The 15,802-nt window shown below is 34.7% G+C and overlaps 1 protein-coding gene across 2 annotated transcripts in view; it reads left to right on the forward strand.

The window, feature by feature from the left end:
* Positions 1-15,802, forward strand: part of SOS1 (SOS Ras/Rac guanine nucleotide exchange factor 1) — a 150,921-nt gene that overhangs the window by 118,544 nt on the left and 16,575 nt on the right. For both annotated transcript variants that reach the window (XM_029231478.1, XM_029231479.1), the window contains exons 12-17: positions 645-767; positions 1,281-1,384; positions 2,526-2,748; positions 3,843-3,962; positions 8,090-8,252; positions 8,752-8,869. In XM_029231478.1, the coding sequence (XP_029087311.1) occupies positions 645-767; positions 1,281-1,384; positions 2,526-2,748; positions 3,843-3,962; positions 8,090-8,252; positions 8,752-8,869 (851 nt within the window). The remainder of the gene's footprint in view (positions 1-644; positions 768-1,280; positions 1,385-2,525; positions 2,749-3,842; positions 3,963-8,089; positions 8,253-8,751; positions 8,870-15,802) is intronic.

Consider the following 15,802-nt stretch of genomic DNA (forward strand, 5'->3'; position numbering starts at 1 on the left):
GACTATTTATTTTATAATATGTTAGCTTTGATTATTTAAATACAAAAATAGGCAGACTTTTACATGGAAACTCAGTATGTGAAATTTCAAATTTACAGAATTAATCAAGTTAAAGACTATAAAAATGTAGAATTTAGGCTCTGGAAATTCAAATTTTAATGATTTAAATGTTCTAAACAGAATTTTTCAAATACACCACATGTTGAGGAAAATAGAGTGAACAAGTACTGTAATCAAGAAAAGTGTTTCATGTACCCAAAGAGCAGTCAGCTTTTCAGAACTTACCCTTAAAAAGGTTTATGTTGGCTGATTTAGAGTAATTACACAAGCCAAAAATGAATATCATTCCCTTAACTTTATAATCACACTTATTTTTAGACTTTGCATGTGTTGTTTATTATGTTTCTAGTTGGTTTTATTTATATTGGCAAGTATTAATTTCTTCTTAAAAAATTAAATTAAAAAAAATTAAATTATTAGTCTTTACATTATAGAATCCTCACTTGTTTTCACTGATGTGTATATCCTTAGTATTTTTTCCAGTGCTCTCTTGATTGTGCTGACTAGTGAAAAGATTTGTAGTTTTCTGTTTGCATAATTTGATATCATTGATCTTTTCATTAGTTTGTTCTGTTTTATGTTAGGTTTGAAATTCCAGAGCCTGAGCCAACAGAAGCTGATCGCATAGCTATAGAGAATGGAGATCAGCCCTTGAGTGCAGAACTAAAAAGGTTTAGAAAAGAATATATACAGCCTGTACAACTGCGGTAAGCATTGAATAAATAACTGAAGTAAATAAGCTTTTGTTGAATTTTTGTTTCAGAGTTAAATAAGGATGTTTCCCAAGCAAGGAGGAAGTAACATGTAAAATGAATGAAGTAAAGAGGAATTATCAGAAATTACTGTATAAGTCTTAATTAACATAGAATTTTGAAAGTGGTAAGCCACTTATAAGATTAAAGTTGACCCTTGAACAACGTGGGGGTTAAGGACACTGACCCTTGGCACAGTAGAAAATCCACAGTCAGCCCTCTGAATCTGTGGTTCTGCATCCACAGATTGAACCACCTGCCTAGGGTGTAGTACTGTGGTATAGATTTAGTGGGGAAAAAAAAATCCAAGTATAAGTGGAGCCGTGCAGTTCAAACCCTGTTATTCAAGGGTCAGCTGTATTTAATTTGGTAAGAGTTACTCTGTTTTCATTTATACCACTCATTGTGATAAATGTTTATGTCCGAGTTCCCATGTAATTCGATTCTTCTTCTGTGTTAATGCCATAGAGTATTAAATGTATGTCGGCACTGGGTAGAGCACCACTTCTACGATTTTGAAAGAGATGCAGATCTTTTGCAGCGAATGGAGGAATTTATTGGAACAGTAAGAGGTATTTTTTTTTAAGTGCCTTAGTTTTATGTGTAATAAAAGTACCAATATGGTGACTACCAACTGACATCACTACTGCTCAGTGTAGTTAAGAGGTATTTGTAATAATGCCAGCATAACCAACTGGAAAAGTTAAAAATTTTTGCCAGTTTTGACCTACAAATTGTTTAATAATCATACTGTTGATCCAATGAATTTTCATTTAGTAGATCAACTTACTGATATTTTGGAATTGGATAGAAAAAGTCTCAGTTTATGCTGTCTTAACATATCTGAAAATATGTGTCCCAAAGGACAATTAGGAACTGTTGTGCCATTATAACACCACGATGGAGGTTGACTGGGACACAATTAGGTGAATAGTGCATAACATATCAGAGAGGCAGTAGAGCATACTGAACCTGAGAGCTGAGAAACAAGAGTTCTCTTCCAAACACTGCCACTCATTAGATAAATGACTCTGGCAAAATCATTTTGATTCTTTAGAGTTCAGTTTCCTTTTCAGTAACATGAGGAGCTAGGCTTGATGATCTCCAGTTCCCCTTCTAGTTTTAAAGATACTTTGATTGTATAGGTCTAAGGATGTCCTAGACAAACTTGTTTCTATTTCCATCATACACTTTAAATGAGAATCAAAAAATAAAGGGTTAAATAATAGTACTTTCATGCATAGTACAGAACGAAGCCACATCAAAAGCTCACACAAAATGAAGGAGCCCTCTGCACTGTTTGGTTTATAAAATGCAAAGTTTGTTAGATTAACAGCTAATGTTTTATGTTCTATCATTATAAATCTTATTTGTGCAAGATATATCTTTTTTGGAGAGGATTATAAAATAATATTTTGAACTGAAGTTTAGAACAATAGAGGTGAAAAGTTTCTACAAATAAATTACTTTCTCTTATTTAAAAAGGATATGAAAGAATATATACCAAACTATTAACAGTGGTTATCCACTTGAAGAAAACTGAGATTGGGATAGGGAAACGGTAAAAGGGAACTTCATTTTTTAATTTTGATCATTTGAACTTTTTATAGCAAAGATATATTCAGGTATCACTTAACGATTTTAAACTATTTTTTAAAAATAAAATATTGACTAAAATGTTTAAACATTATTTTTAATGTAATGTTATTTCAGGTAAAGCAATGAAAAAGTGGGTTGAATCCATCACTAAAATAATCCAAAGGAAAAAAATTGCAAGAGACAATGGACCAGGTCATAATATTACATTTCAGAGTTCACCCCCTACAGTTGAGTGGCATATAAGCAGACCTGGGCACATAGAGACTTTTGACCTGCTCACCTTACACCCAATAGAAATTGCTCGACAACTCACTTTACTTGAATCAGATCTATATCGGTATGTAATTTGATGTTCAAGCTGAAAAATCCTTTCAAATGAGTTAACTTTTAAAATGAAATGCTGATTCCTGCCATGTAGGATTGTTATAAGACATAAATGAGATAGTACATGAAGTGTCTTGTAATAAGGCCTGATGTATGGAAGGCTCCTCTTTCACTCCCTCCTCCTCTTTGCTCTATCTGGATTTACAGCCTCTTTCTGCAGTCACCCCTAGTTGGTAAAGTTAAGTTCAGATCCTGGCTTTACCAATTGTTGGCTTGGTATCCTTGGGCAACTTTAACCTTCTGGTGTAACTTTTATCCCTCTGCTGCTTAGTTTCCTCAAGAGTAAAATGGGGCTAATGATGGTACCTACTCCTGGAGCTGTTGTGCAAGGTTTAAAATAGTCCATATATTTACAGCATGTAGCACATTGCCCAGCACAGAGTAAGGGCTACTGCCATTGTCATTGAGAACTTAAGTCATTGCCATTTAGCCTTTTATAGTTTTCCTACATTGATATAATTACTATCTCAAAAAAATGTCTGTTTCTAGTTTTAAATTTGGACTATTTAGATTTCAAACTATTTAATTTTGTAAAAACTAAATGAAAAAAGGAACTAAATTTATAGATCTCCCACCAAAAATCATCACTGTTCCCAAAATCAGTGTTAGAATGTATTTTATTTCTTTCCCAGTACCCTTCCCAGGAGGGTTTTTTTCCCCCTCCTTTAGGAGGGGAAAAAAAAAAAAAGATTTATGAATGCAGTGATTACTATACCCTCATTGGACTGATTATTATAACATTATCATTTATTTAAAAGTATTATCCCAAACTACTTTCTCACCCTAATTTGTTAGATAATATTTATAAGTGCTGGGAAAGATACTATGAAGAAATCCCAACCTTGCCCAAAGCAAAATGCTACTATAAAGCAGTAAAAATAAAAGTACACAGGTACATGCATACAAAGTTTTTTTAAATCTATAGAAAACGATGCAAAATTATAATGTTTTTGTTCTTGTTTTCATAAACCTTTTATCTCATTTACTTAATAAAACTGTATACTAGAGGGAAAAGTATCACATAGAATTATGTCTTGATGATTTTAGAGCTGTACAGCCATCAGAATTAGTTGGAAGTGTGTGGACAAAGGAAGACAAAGAAATTAATTCTCCTAATCTTCTGAAAATGATCCGGCATACCACTAATCTCACTCTGTGGTTTGAGAAGTAAGTATTACTGATCTTCTTACATTTCATAGCAGTTATGTTATAAATTTCACTGCAATTCTATTTGTCTCATGTCTTTTTTGTTGTTCCTCTGTTCCTCCTTTTTTTTTGCACTGAGTGAATAATTTTCTAATGCAGCATTTTAAGTTACTTTATTAATGATTGTTTTTAGGTTTGCCACATACATCATAACAGAATTAGCTTCAGATTTATACCAGAATTCTAGTGATACGTAGAAATGTTACTCCTCTGTGGCTCTATTCACTCCCTCCCTTTTGTGGTATTGTACTATATATTACATATAATTAACGATGTAGATCTAACAATACATTGTTATAATTATTGCTTTACTACCATTTGCCATTATTTTCTTAGCCTGTTACAGCTTTGCTCTCACCCACTCTTTGTGTAGTTATTGGCAATGTATTTCACATACATTACATTTCTCTATGTTATAGGCCCAACAATACATTACATACACATTATTTTATACAATTGCTTTTTAAATCAGTTAAGAAAAGCAATAAGGAAAAAAATAGGCATTTATAGTCTTTTTTATAATCATATAATTACCTTTACCAGTGCTGTTTGTGTGGATTCATATTACCATCTGGGGTCACTTGCTTTCAGCTTGAAGAACTTGCGGTACAATTTCTTGTATGGTGGGTCTGCTAGCAACAAATTCTCTTAGTTTTTGTTTATATGGGAAGGTCTTTATTTTGCCTTCATTTTTTAAACAATACCTCTGTCTTTAAGTTTAACTATTTTTTTCTTCTGTCAGTTCAAATGGACTATTGAGTCCCTCTAGTAAAATTTTTATTTTAACTATTGTACTTTTCAAATCCAGAGTTTCCATTTGGCTTCTTTTATAATTCCTGTGTCTTTTAGGATACTCTCTATTGGTGCACATTGTAATCATACCCCCCTTTTACTTTTTAAATATACTTTCCTTTAGTTCTGTGAACAAATTCAGAATGGCTACTTTGAAATCTTTTTTTGTTAAATCTGACATATCACGTCTGTCTTGCAGGCAGTTTACTGTTGCCTGTGTTTTCCCCCAGTGAAGCCTGACATTTTAGAGGTCAGAGGGGTAGGGAGCCCTGTGTTCTTGGCTGTCTGGGCTAACTGCCCCCCACCCTACCGACCCCACGAGGTTCTCTGAGGAATGAGGGTAGAGGAAGTCTTGGTTCAGATACTACAAACTCTTGCCTCTCTTACTGAATTGTTGTACATTTTCCTGAATAGATGTTTCTCTGTCTTTTTTTTAATTAATTATTTGTTTGTTCGTTTATTTATTTATTTATTTTTGGCTGCATTGGGTCTTCATTGCTGCACGCAGACTTTCTCTAGCTGCAGCGAACGGGGGCTACTCTTCATTGCGGTGGCTTCTCTTGTTGTGGAACATGGGCTCTAGGCACGCAAGCTTCATTAGTTGTGGCACGTGGGCTCAGTAGTTGTGGCTCACGGGCTCTAGAGCACAGGCTCAGTAGCTGTGGTGCACGGGCTTAGTTGCTCTGCGGCATGTGGGATCTTCCCGGACCAGGGATCGAACCCATGTTCCCTGCATTGGCAGGCGGATTCTTAACCGCTGCACCACCAGAGAAGTCCGAGTAGATGTTTCTTTATTTGCCATTTGCTCTTAGGGCCATTTCCAGAGACTGCTAGAACTTTATATATATAATTATATATATAATTTTCACCAGTTTCCCTGAGGAGTAAGTAAACAGAACTTCTTACACTGTCATGTCAAAAGTCCAGAATCTCAATACAATTTAATAATTGGAGCCACATATTAGAGTTTTATGTATTGGCCATATTTTTTATGATCTTGACCCATATTTTATAAGGGTGATATGAAGTTGCCACAGATCATATTGGCATTATCAGAACACAATACCAGTGACATAAAGGAATGACTGGAATATGAGCTAGAGTGTGGATAAAGACCAGAAAGCAATTCCTAATGAGAAATAAGTCATCTGAAAGTTAGGACTTCCTTCTATTTATGTTATTACTTCTTAGCCTCTAAAAAGTAAAACTTTGGAATTTGCCCGCTAACTGTTGCTTCCTGATTTCTTCTTTATCAAGTCAAATAACTACACTTCAGTTGCAGAAGCACTTTGCCATCATAATAATTAAAAGTTATGTCTATAAAGAGGAAACATAACTCATAAGACATACAGACCATTTTCATTTCTGTCCTATTTTTTAATAGATTACTGAGAAGGCGGCCATTTCCTAACCTTTTTCCTTTCTCTTTTTGCTTTTTTTAATTGTGGTAAGATTTTTTTCAGTGTACAAATACAGTATTATTATCTATAGGCATCATGTGCAGCAGATCTCTAGAATTTATTTATCTTGTGTAAATAAGTGCTAATCAACACGAACATTTATACATGTTGATTAGCAACTCCCCATTTCCCCCTCCCCCAGCCCCTGGCAACCATCATTTTGTTCTTTGCTTCTATGAGTCTATTTTAGATACCTCATATATGTAGAATCATGCAGTATTTGTCCTTCTATGACTGGCTTATTTCACTTAGCATAATGTCCTCAGTGTTCATCCATGTTGTCACATATTGCAAGATTTCCTTCTTTTTTGACTGAATAATATTCCATGATACATATATTTCTCATTTTCTTTATCCTTTCATTTGTAGATGGACATTTAGGTTGTTTCCACATTTGGCTCTTGTGAATAGTGCTGCAATGAACATGGGAGTGCTAATATCTCTTTGAGATTACAGTACTTTTGGATAAATACCTAGAAGTAGGATTGCTGATCGTATGATAGTTCATTTTTAATTTTTTTTGAGGAGCCTCCATACTGTTTTCCATAGTGGCTACATCATTTTGCATTCTCACCATTAACATTGTACAAGGGTTCCAGTTTCTGCCTTTTCAGTGGAAGAGGTTCTTGTTCATTTGCCACAGTGGTTTTTTAGCCATAGATGTGCATTAGAATTGAAGTCACTTCCGGATAAATCATCCCAGACTTACCTGGTTTTTATAAAAGCTCCACAGGTGATCTCATTGTGTACACCTAGTTAATATCAACTGAGTTTAAAAAAAAAATGTAAACATATTATACTTGTATCATACCTTTTAAAATGTCTAGATAATTAGTTAGCTGGTATATGATTTGTAGACATCTGACACTTTAATGCATAAACATGTTTAATTTGATAAGGCAGATTTATTTTGATAGTTTTGCAGTGTTTTTTTTTTTCAGTGTTAGCCTCACCAGAGAATAGTGTAATCCACAACTTTACATTTTTGTTAATGTTTAATATTGATTTATATTTATTTTTTCCATATGTGTATTTTATTTTTTCTTAGATTGAGTTGTTTACTATCACATTATTGAAAACCAAGTTTAAAATATTTTCTTTACTGATAAGTGATTAGTAAATAAAAATTTTTCTCAAATACTAGAAATAGAGAGTAAATGCTCACTGAGGAATTCTTTTTTGAGCATAGCTTACTTTTAGCTATTTACTTGGATATATATGTACTTTCCAAGGATTCTTGGTATTTAAATGTAAAGAGCTTTTGTTTTCATTGACTTTTTTATTCTTTCTAAGTAATTAAAAATTTTTTATTCTGAATGGTGGTAAAATACTTTCATTCACTTTTTAACATTATAGTGCTTATCTAAAGAGCTGTTCTTAGAAATGTAGGTAATTATTTCTGTATGTCAAAGAAAGAAATTAAGCATTAATCACTAAAATCTTACAATTAGATGAAGAATAAGAGGCAGAAAATTCTTAAATTTGAGAATAATTTCCCTAGAACACACCCACATCCTAAAGACCAGCATACATTCAACAAGATGATAGACTGATCAGAGAACTCCAATACTGAGAGAGAATGCACCAAATATAATAGGAAGAATGACTGACCGGTTGACTGTATCAGTCTGGAAAACAGTGACAAGCAGCATGCCTGACTGAAGGCATTGCCTTCTCTTCCATTCACCTACTATTTACCTGCCATTCTGAATACGTATTCTCTACTGTTACACTATAGCTGCCCTCCATTCCATTTTGTTTGCTAAATTCTTTAAATCATATCTTCGTTGGGAAAACTCCAAATTTTTTAATTCACTTTTTGTCTTTGATTCCCAGATGTATTGTAGAAACTGAAAACTTAGAAGAAAGAGTAGCTGTGGTGAGTCGAATAATTGAGATTCTGCAAGTCTTTCAAGAGCTGAACAACTTCAATGGTGTCCTTGAGGTTGTCAGTGCTATGAACTCATCACCTGTATACAGACTAGACCACACGTTTGAGGTAGGTTTGCTTATCTAAAGGTGTTTTTTCCATTCCCTGTTCCTAGGAATCAGGATGTTAACAATTATGACCTTTAATTTTTACATGCCTCATCTATCTTTTCAGTAACAGCTGAAATGATGGAATTACCTAAATTTTGTATTGAATTGGTTGCTCTTTGTAAATTAGGCAGTGTCATTAAAATGTATTCACAGGTCCTAGTCTAAGTTAGAAGAATAAAAAGATTTCAACACCTTATTTGTAATATAATGTACAACTAAATGCTCACATACTTGTTTGAGGAATGGCAAGATAAGATAGATTTCTCACACACACACACTTTTTCTTTACGTTTGTACTAGGGTCTATGAAGATAGTCTCTTTGAAGCAGTATTATCATTCTTAGAATCAAACTGATACTGTTGTGTTTGGGCTTTACTCTAAGCCTGGCATTTTTTGGCAAAACCTGTGATTCCCTTTGTAAACTTATATTCCCTAAACATTATTTTTTTTATTGTAGCAAATACCAAGTCGCCAAAAGAAAATTTTAGAAGAAGCTCATGAACTAAGTGAAGATCACTATAAGAAATATTTGGCAAAACTCAGGTCTATTAATCCACCATGTGTGCCTTTCTTTGGTGAGCATTTCTTCTTAAATCTTTATCATGTTTCTGGATAAAACAACAGTTATTTCATTAAATGACTGAGTAAACACATGTCTAATATACCAGCAGAAAGTACTTAACAAATATTTAGCACCTGAATCTCCTTAGAATTTTTCTCTATGAGGACCTTTTTAAGATGAAGCCAAATATGTACATTCCACTTTTTATTTCCATATTGTGCAGCCATTCAATATTGTATAGTGCTTACTTCTGTTTTAATATTCATAGAAATCTTTTTATTGACTTTTAGTAAACCAAACACTCCACACAAGAGGCATGGCCATATTTACCCATACTTGATAATCATGCTGCTTATAAACAGTCTCACATGGCTAAAAACCATAGTGCATGTGCCTTTGGGCCCACACCTTCTACACATCAAAATTTTACCTATTCTTTTTTCCTTCCTTTTTGCACCAGAGTAAGGTAGTGCCTTTTCTTTCTTTTAAGACTGAAACCTACCATCTGAATCTTCTCCCTTTCTGTAGGTTCCTCTATCTTATTCCATCATTTATTTCCTGTATTTTATTTATTTAACGTCTTTATTGGAGTATAATTGCTTTACAGTGGTGTGTTAGTTTCTGCTTTATAACAAAGTGAATCAGCTCTACATACACATATATCCCCATATTCCCTCCCTCTTGCGTCTCCCTCCCTCCCACCCTCCCTATCCCACCCCTCTAAGTGGTCACAGAGCACCGAGCTGATCTCCCTGTGCTATGTGGCTGCTTCCCACTAGCTATCTGGGTAGTATTTGGTAGTATATATAAGTCCATGCCACCCTCTCACTTCGTCCCAGCTTATTTCCTGTTATTTTATATCTTCAGTATCTCTTTCACACTGGTTTGTTTTCTCTGCTAGTATATATGCTCTCATGATTCTTCCTCTAAATACTTAAAAAAATTATGACCTCAATTACACATCTGGTGTTTAGTCTTTTTAGTATGTGGTGTATTTTCTTCTAGCCTTTTCCTCATCCCTATTTATATATTTTCTATATAGCTTTAAGTTATACTGCATGTAACATTGTTATGTCCTGATAGTTTTTCAATTGACATTTTGGTTCAGGCTTTATAACCAACCAGTTTTGTACATATACATATTGTATATAGTTGTAATTGTGTGACAGGTACACATTGTTCACTTTTTTCACTTACCATATCCTAGATATATTGTTGTGTTTTATTAGTCTTCATAATTACCATTTCTAATGGCTACAAGATATTCTTTAAAGTTGGTATGACAGTTTATTTAACTGTTACCCTATGACCTGACGCATATGTTGTTTCCAGCTTTTTTGCTTTCCTAAATAATGTTATAATGAATATCTTCATATTTATACCTTTTTTATGTATTTGACAATATTTTCTTGAGCTAGCTAGCCAATCTAACTAGATAATTTATATCTAGCTGGATATTTCTTGAGCTAGATATTTTACCAGTCTGCCTTTTAGTTGTTATTCTTTGAAATACAGTATTTTTAAAATTCTATAATCTGTCCATTTTTCCCATTATGATTTCTATTGTTTCTGACTGTAGAAAGTTCTTCCAGTCTAGTAACTTAACATTCAGTCATATTTTCTCCTAGCTTTATGATTTGACTTTTAAAATTATATTTAACTCTTCAATCAAATTGAAGTCTCTTTTAGATATCATATGAAATATTCAAATTTGTTTCTCCACCAGATTGTTTATATGTTGACCCATGTTTATTGAATAAGTCTTCTTCATCCCCATTTATATATGGTACCTCCTTCTTTAAAAGTATTGTTTCCCATTAACTTCATTTTATTTTATTTTAATTTTATTGGAGTACAGTTGATTTACAATGTTATATTAGTTACAGGTGTACAGCAAAGTGATTCAGTTATACCTATACATATATTAATTCTTTTTTAGATTCTTTTCTCATATAGGTTATCACAGAATATTGAGTAGAGTTCCCTATGCTATACAGTAGGTCCTTATTGGTTATCTGTCATATATAGTAGTGTGTGTGTGTTTATCTCAAGCTTCTGATTTATCCCTCCCCCCAACATTTCCCCTTTGGTAACCATAAGTTTGTTTGCGATTTCTGTAAATCTGTTTCTGTTTTGTAAATAAGTTCATTTGTATCTTTTTTTAAATTAGATTCCACATGTGAGTGATATCATATATTTGTCTTTCTCTGTCTAACTTCACTTAGTATGATAATCTCTAGGTTCATCCCATTAACTTCTTATGCTAGTGCCCCAGTCTTAATGATTGGCACTTTATAATCAGTGATTCTCAACCAGGGCAATTTTTGTCCCCCAAGGAACATTCAGCAATGTCTAGAGGCATTTTTTGTTGTTCGAGTTGGGGAGTGCTAGAGGCCTCTAGTCAGTAGGGGACAGGAATATTGCTAACAGCCTGCAGTGCACAGGACAGCCCGCACAACAAAGAAATATCCAGTTTAAGAGGTCAGTAGTGCCAAGGGTAAGAAATCCTGCTTTAGGGACTTCCCTGGCGGTCTAGTGGTTAGGACTTGGCACTTTCACGGCCGTGGGCCGGGGTTCGATCCCTGGTCGGGGAGCTAAGATCTCACAAGCCACATAGCTCAGCCACAAAAAAGAAAGAAAGAAAGAGAGAGAGAGAGAGAGAAATCCTGCTTTATATTTATAATATTTTCATGTATAATAAGATTGGTTTGTTGATGTTTCTTCAGTATTTTCTTTGCCAGTTTTGTCTCTTTATTTTTCCAAATGAACTGGGGAGGGGGAGTGATTCCCCAAAATACAGTTGGAATGATCTATCAATTAATTTGGAAAGAACATTTATGATAATTAGCTTTTTCCTAGGTATTTTTGATCGTGAATGGTATTCATTTTTTAATAGTCAATTTCCCTTAATTCCAAGAATTATTAATTTCCTGGGATTTTCTAGATATTTAATCATGTCTACCGATAACAATAGTGTCTCTTCTTTTGATTTTATTTCTGTGTTAGGCCTTACAGCATTAGTCACAACTTCCCAAACAAAGGTTAAACAGTGGGCTTCCCTGGTGGCGCAGTGGTTGCGAGTCCGCCTGCCGATGCAGGGGACAACGGGTTCGTGCCCCAGTCTGGGAAGATCCCACGTGCCACGGAGCGGCTGGGCCCGTGAGCCATGGCCGCTGAACCTGTGTGTCCGGAGCCTGTGCTCCGCAATGGGAGAGGCCACAACAGTGAGAGGCCCGCGTACCGCAAAAAAAAAAAAAAAAAAAAAAAAAGGTTAAACAGTAATAAAAAGAAGAAGTTCTGTTTTCATCTCTGTTTCAGCAGGGATAGGTATAATTTTGCTATTTGCTTGATTCCATGCTATTTATTATGTTAAGACAATTTCTTTGCATAGTTATCTTCTGTGTTTTTGTTGGCAGTATACATTTACCTTTATAGTTTGCTGTCTTAGAGCAAAATGATTTTTCTTATTTAGCAAATTAAAATTATAGGTTTGCTAATATTGAACCTTTCTGTTAACCAACATTAAGTCTTTTATATTCATGGTGGATTAGTCTTTTAAATATACAAATGAATTCTATTCATTATCATTTTATTCAGGATTTTTGCATCCATCTTTATAAGTGAGATTGGTTTGTGGTTTTTCTTCTTGTCCTATATTTATCAGCTTTTGTTATTATGGTTATATTTACCTTGTAACATGAGTTAAGCAGCTTTCCATCTTATTCTATTCCAGAATATCATGAAATGATCTAGCCTTTAAACTTTGAAATATTCCAACAGAAAAACCATCTGGGCCTAGAATCTTTTGTAGTATGTAATTCTATAATAACATTTTCATTTCTTCCTTAATTTTTTTTCTATTTCAGTTTTGTTTGCTACACAGTTGTCTCATTTCAGTATTCTAAAAGTACTAGCATTCACTCTATAAAAATGCTACTTTTAAAATTGCTCTTATTTGCAATATGTTTTTCTGTTTCTATTTTTACTTGTTTGTTTTACTGTGTTTTTCTTCCAAACAATAAAAGTTGAAACAGTTATTCTCTCTGATTTTATAGTTTTTATGTCATGTATTACTTTTTATCATTGTTAATTTATTCCGTTTTCTGAGGATTTTTCCCCCTAAATTCTTGATAAAACTGTTGAGTTCATTTCTCTTTCTGATAAAACATTGAAGTCTATGCATTTACTTTTAAGTGTAGTAACTATGGTGCCAGTTCATACAAGGGAGCCTGGGAAGGACCTCAGTCTGATGTTCATTTCATTCAACCTGTCAACAAATATTTCTTGAGTACCACTAAGTATCAGGGGCTATGTCAGGTGCTTAGAAAAAAGCGAAATATCTTAGTCACTCAGTACACTCACTGAACTTATAGTCATGCTACTCATGATATCCTATGGCCCCTGTTACACAGAGGTGAAATGAAACCACAGGGCCTGTTCACTGGACTCATGTTTGGCCCCTGCTACTCCATTATATCACCTGATTGGTGGACATTTATTCATACAAACAAACTGTATTCTCTTTCAGATCTCTATGAACTAACGTAATTGATTTTTGTTAACATGTTGTTAAGAGAAAAAAGGAAATTTCAGACCTGTATTTAGAGTAGTATTCCATTGTGTTTTAAAGTGAGCCATATGATTTAGTGAGTGATTGCAAACATGTAGGTGGTTTAATAGGTGCAGACAGCCTGCCTGCCAGCCTTCCTACCCATTTCTGCATATCTTCCTGATTATTAAGTCTCTGGTCTGTTCTGCTGCTCTAGGAGATTTTTGCTATTTCCAAGCTAAAGGTTAGCCAGGTAGCCTTTCATGGTTCTGACCCAGTAGGTAGGTATTATTGCTGCTGCTTAGTTCCATTTCATCTATATGGTCAATTGTAGAAACTTCTTCTAGATTCTTATCCTTAATTCTGGATACTGGATTTTTTTCCCGTCTATAGGAGGCTCAGGGGTAGTATCTGACACTTCTACTTTCTCTATCATCTTAGCAGAATTCTTACTCAGATTTTTTTGCTGGCACTGCACTATTTACAGAATAATAAAAGTCAGAAAATTTCTCCTTCCAAGGCTATGCCAGGCTACTGGTCTATTTCCCAATTTTTCTCCATACACTACAAGGTTCTACTCATAGGTAGAATGAATATGTATAGGCAAACTAACATTTCCTCTCAGGTAAAAGGATGTAGATTTCTACCTCAACCAAGTCTCACCTCTCTGCACAAAACTCCAAGCCTGTAACATCAGCTTTGCTCTTTTCCTTTCACACTGCTCTAATTTTGTGTTCTCCTTCTGTTTCTTGTCAGTTTGTTCCATCTCCACTCTTGCTCTCCTGCCATTTTAGAATTGACTGTATGTCTCTTGTATCCCGGTCTAGTCTGCAAATGCTTTCTTTTCTATTCTGAAATAGTGTGCTGCTTTTATTCATTCAGAAATATCTGTCGAATGCCTGTATGTGTCAGGCCCAGGGCTAGGTGTTGAGAATAGAGAGACAAGTAAAACATAGTGTTATCCTCAATAAGCTCCCTTGAAAGAGCAGAAAAATATAGTGCTATGTAGTAAATATAACACTGTATTGTAGAAACGTGTAAATCAAAGTATGAACAGAGTGCTCTGTGAACCCTGAGCAGCCACTTTTCCCGAAAAGCTTGGGAAGGGTGTCAGCAAAGAGGTGAAACCTCATCCCTCTTCATCATTTGTCATAATGCTCTGCTTTTCCTCTCCCTAGAACAGCTGTCCCTAGAGCAGGGTATGTAAAATGACCTTTTTTAAAAAAATTAAACTTTAACAGTTTATAATATTCACATCTATGTACATATTTGCACTACATTTTTTATTATACATATACACAGAGAGAGAGAGAGAGTGCATGCTTAAACATTTTTTTACTAATGTAGTTTATGATCAACAAAGTTTGAACAGCACCTCTTTAATTATTTGTTCTCCTTTTAACTAGCCGTTAATTTGTCATAAAATAATCCCAGATTCTATCCTGAACTCTCCCAAAATGCTACTTGTAAGCATTTTCACAACTTCTTTCAAGTATACTTTTAACACCTACAATATCCCACAATTTATTATCCCCATGTTCCCCAGGTCAGTCATTACACCACCACCCAGTCAGTCCCTCAGGCACAAAGGTGAGAGTCTTCCTTCCCGCTGTGCCTACCCTCTGCCCAAACCACTTAATCAGTTCTTGTGGCATTTACCTCTTAGATATTTATGCACTCCACTCTATGCCTGTGGGCCCTAAGGTAGCCCTCATCATCTCACCAAGATGACTTTTACTCTGTTAACTGAGCTTCCTGCTTCTAGTCTTAACTCCTTCTAACCCATCTAGCGTCACAGTACAACCAGAATAATCATTCTAGAATGTAAAGATGCTGATAGTCTCCTAATTACCTACTGGATACAAGCTAAGCTCTTTTAAAAAGGCTCTTTGTGACCCTGTACGGGTGCTACTACCCACAAACTCTTCATAGTTGGGCCATCAATTTGTGGCCAATATGGAAGGTTAATTTTGGCTCCCATTGAATATGTGTACTGTCACGGACGTTTGTCAGACTGAACATTGAACTAAGTGGGTCATGCAACTTAGTGTAGAGGAGAATATAACCGACTGCAAGTAAAAAAGCCAGTGACAGGCAGATGTGGAAAATAAAAGAGCCTGTGCTTACTAGAACACATGGTCAATTTGTCTTATGAATATATAATCAAGAGTAGCCTAGGTGCTGAGAAATAGCCAAGTAATTAATACACTGAATAACTGGATGCTTTCTAGAACCAAACAGGCATTGATGTCTATCATGTTTCATTATTGCTAACTGTTCACTATTGATTTTGAGTTATTTAATCTTGCCAAGAACGTAGCCAAATATTCTCGTATCTAAAAGTTTGCGTCGGGAATTCCCTGGTGGTCCAGTGGTTGGGACTTAGCACTCTCACTG

This window comes from Monodon monoceros, unplaced genomic scaffold (assembly GCF_005190385.1).
Source record: "Monodon monoceros isolate NGI ecotype Baffin Bay Population unplaced genomic scaffold, NGI_Narwhal_1 Super_Scaffold_19, whole genome shotgun sequence".
Taxonomy (NCBI): Eukaryota; Metazoa; Chordata; class Mammalia; order Artiodactyla; family Monodontidae; genus Monodon; species Monodon monoceros.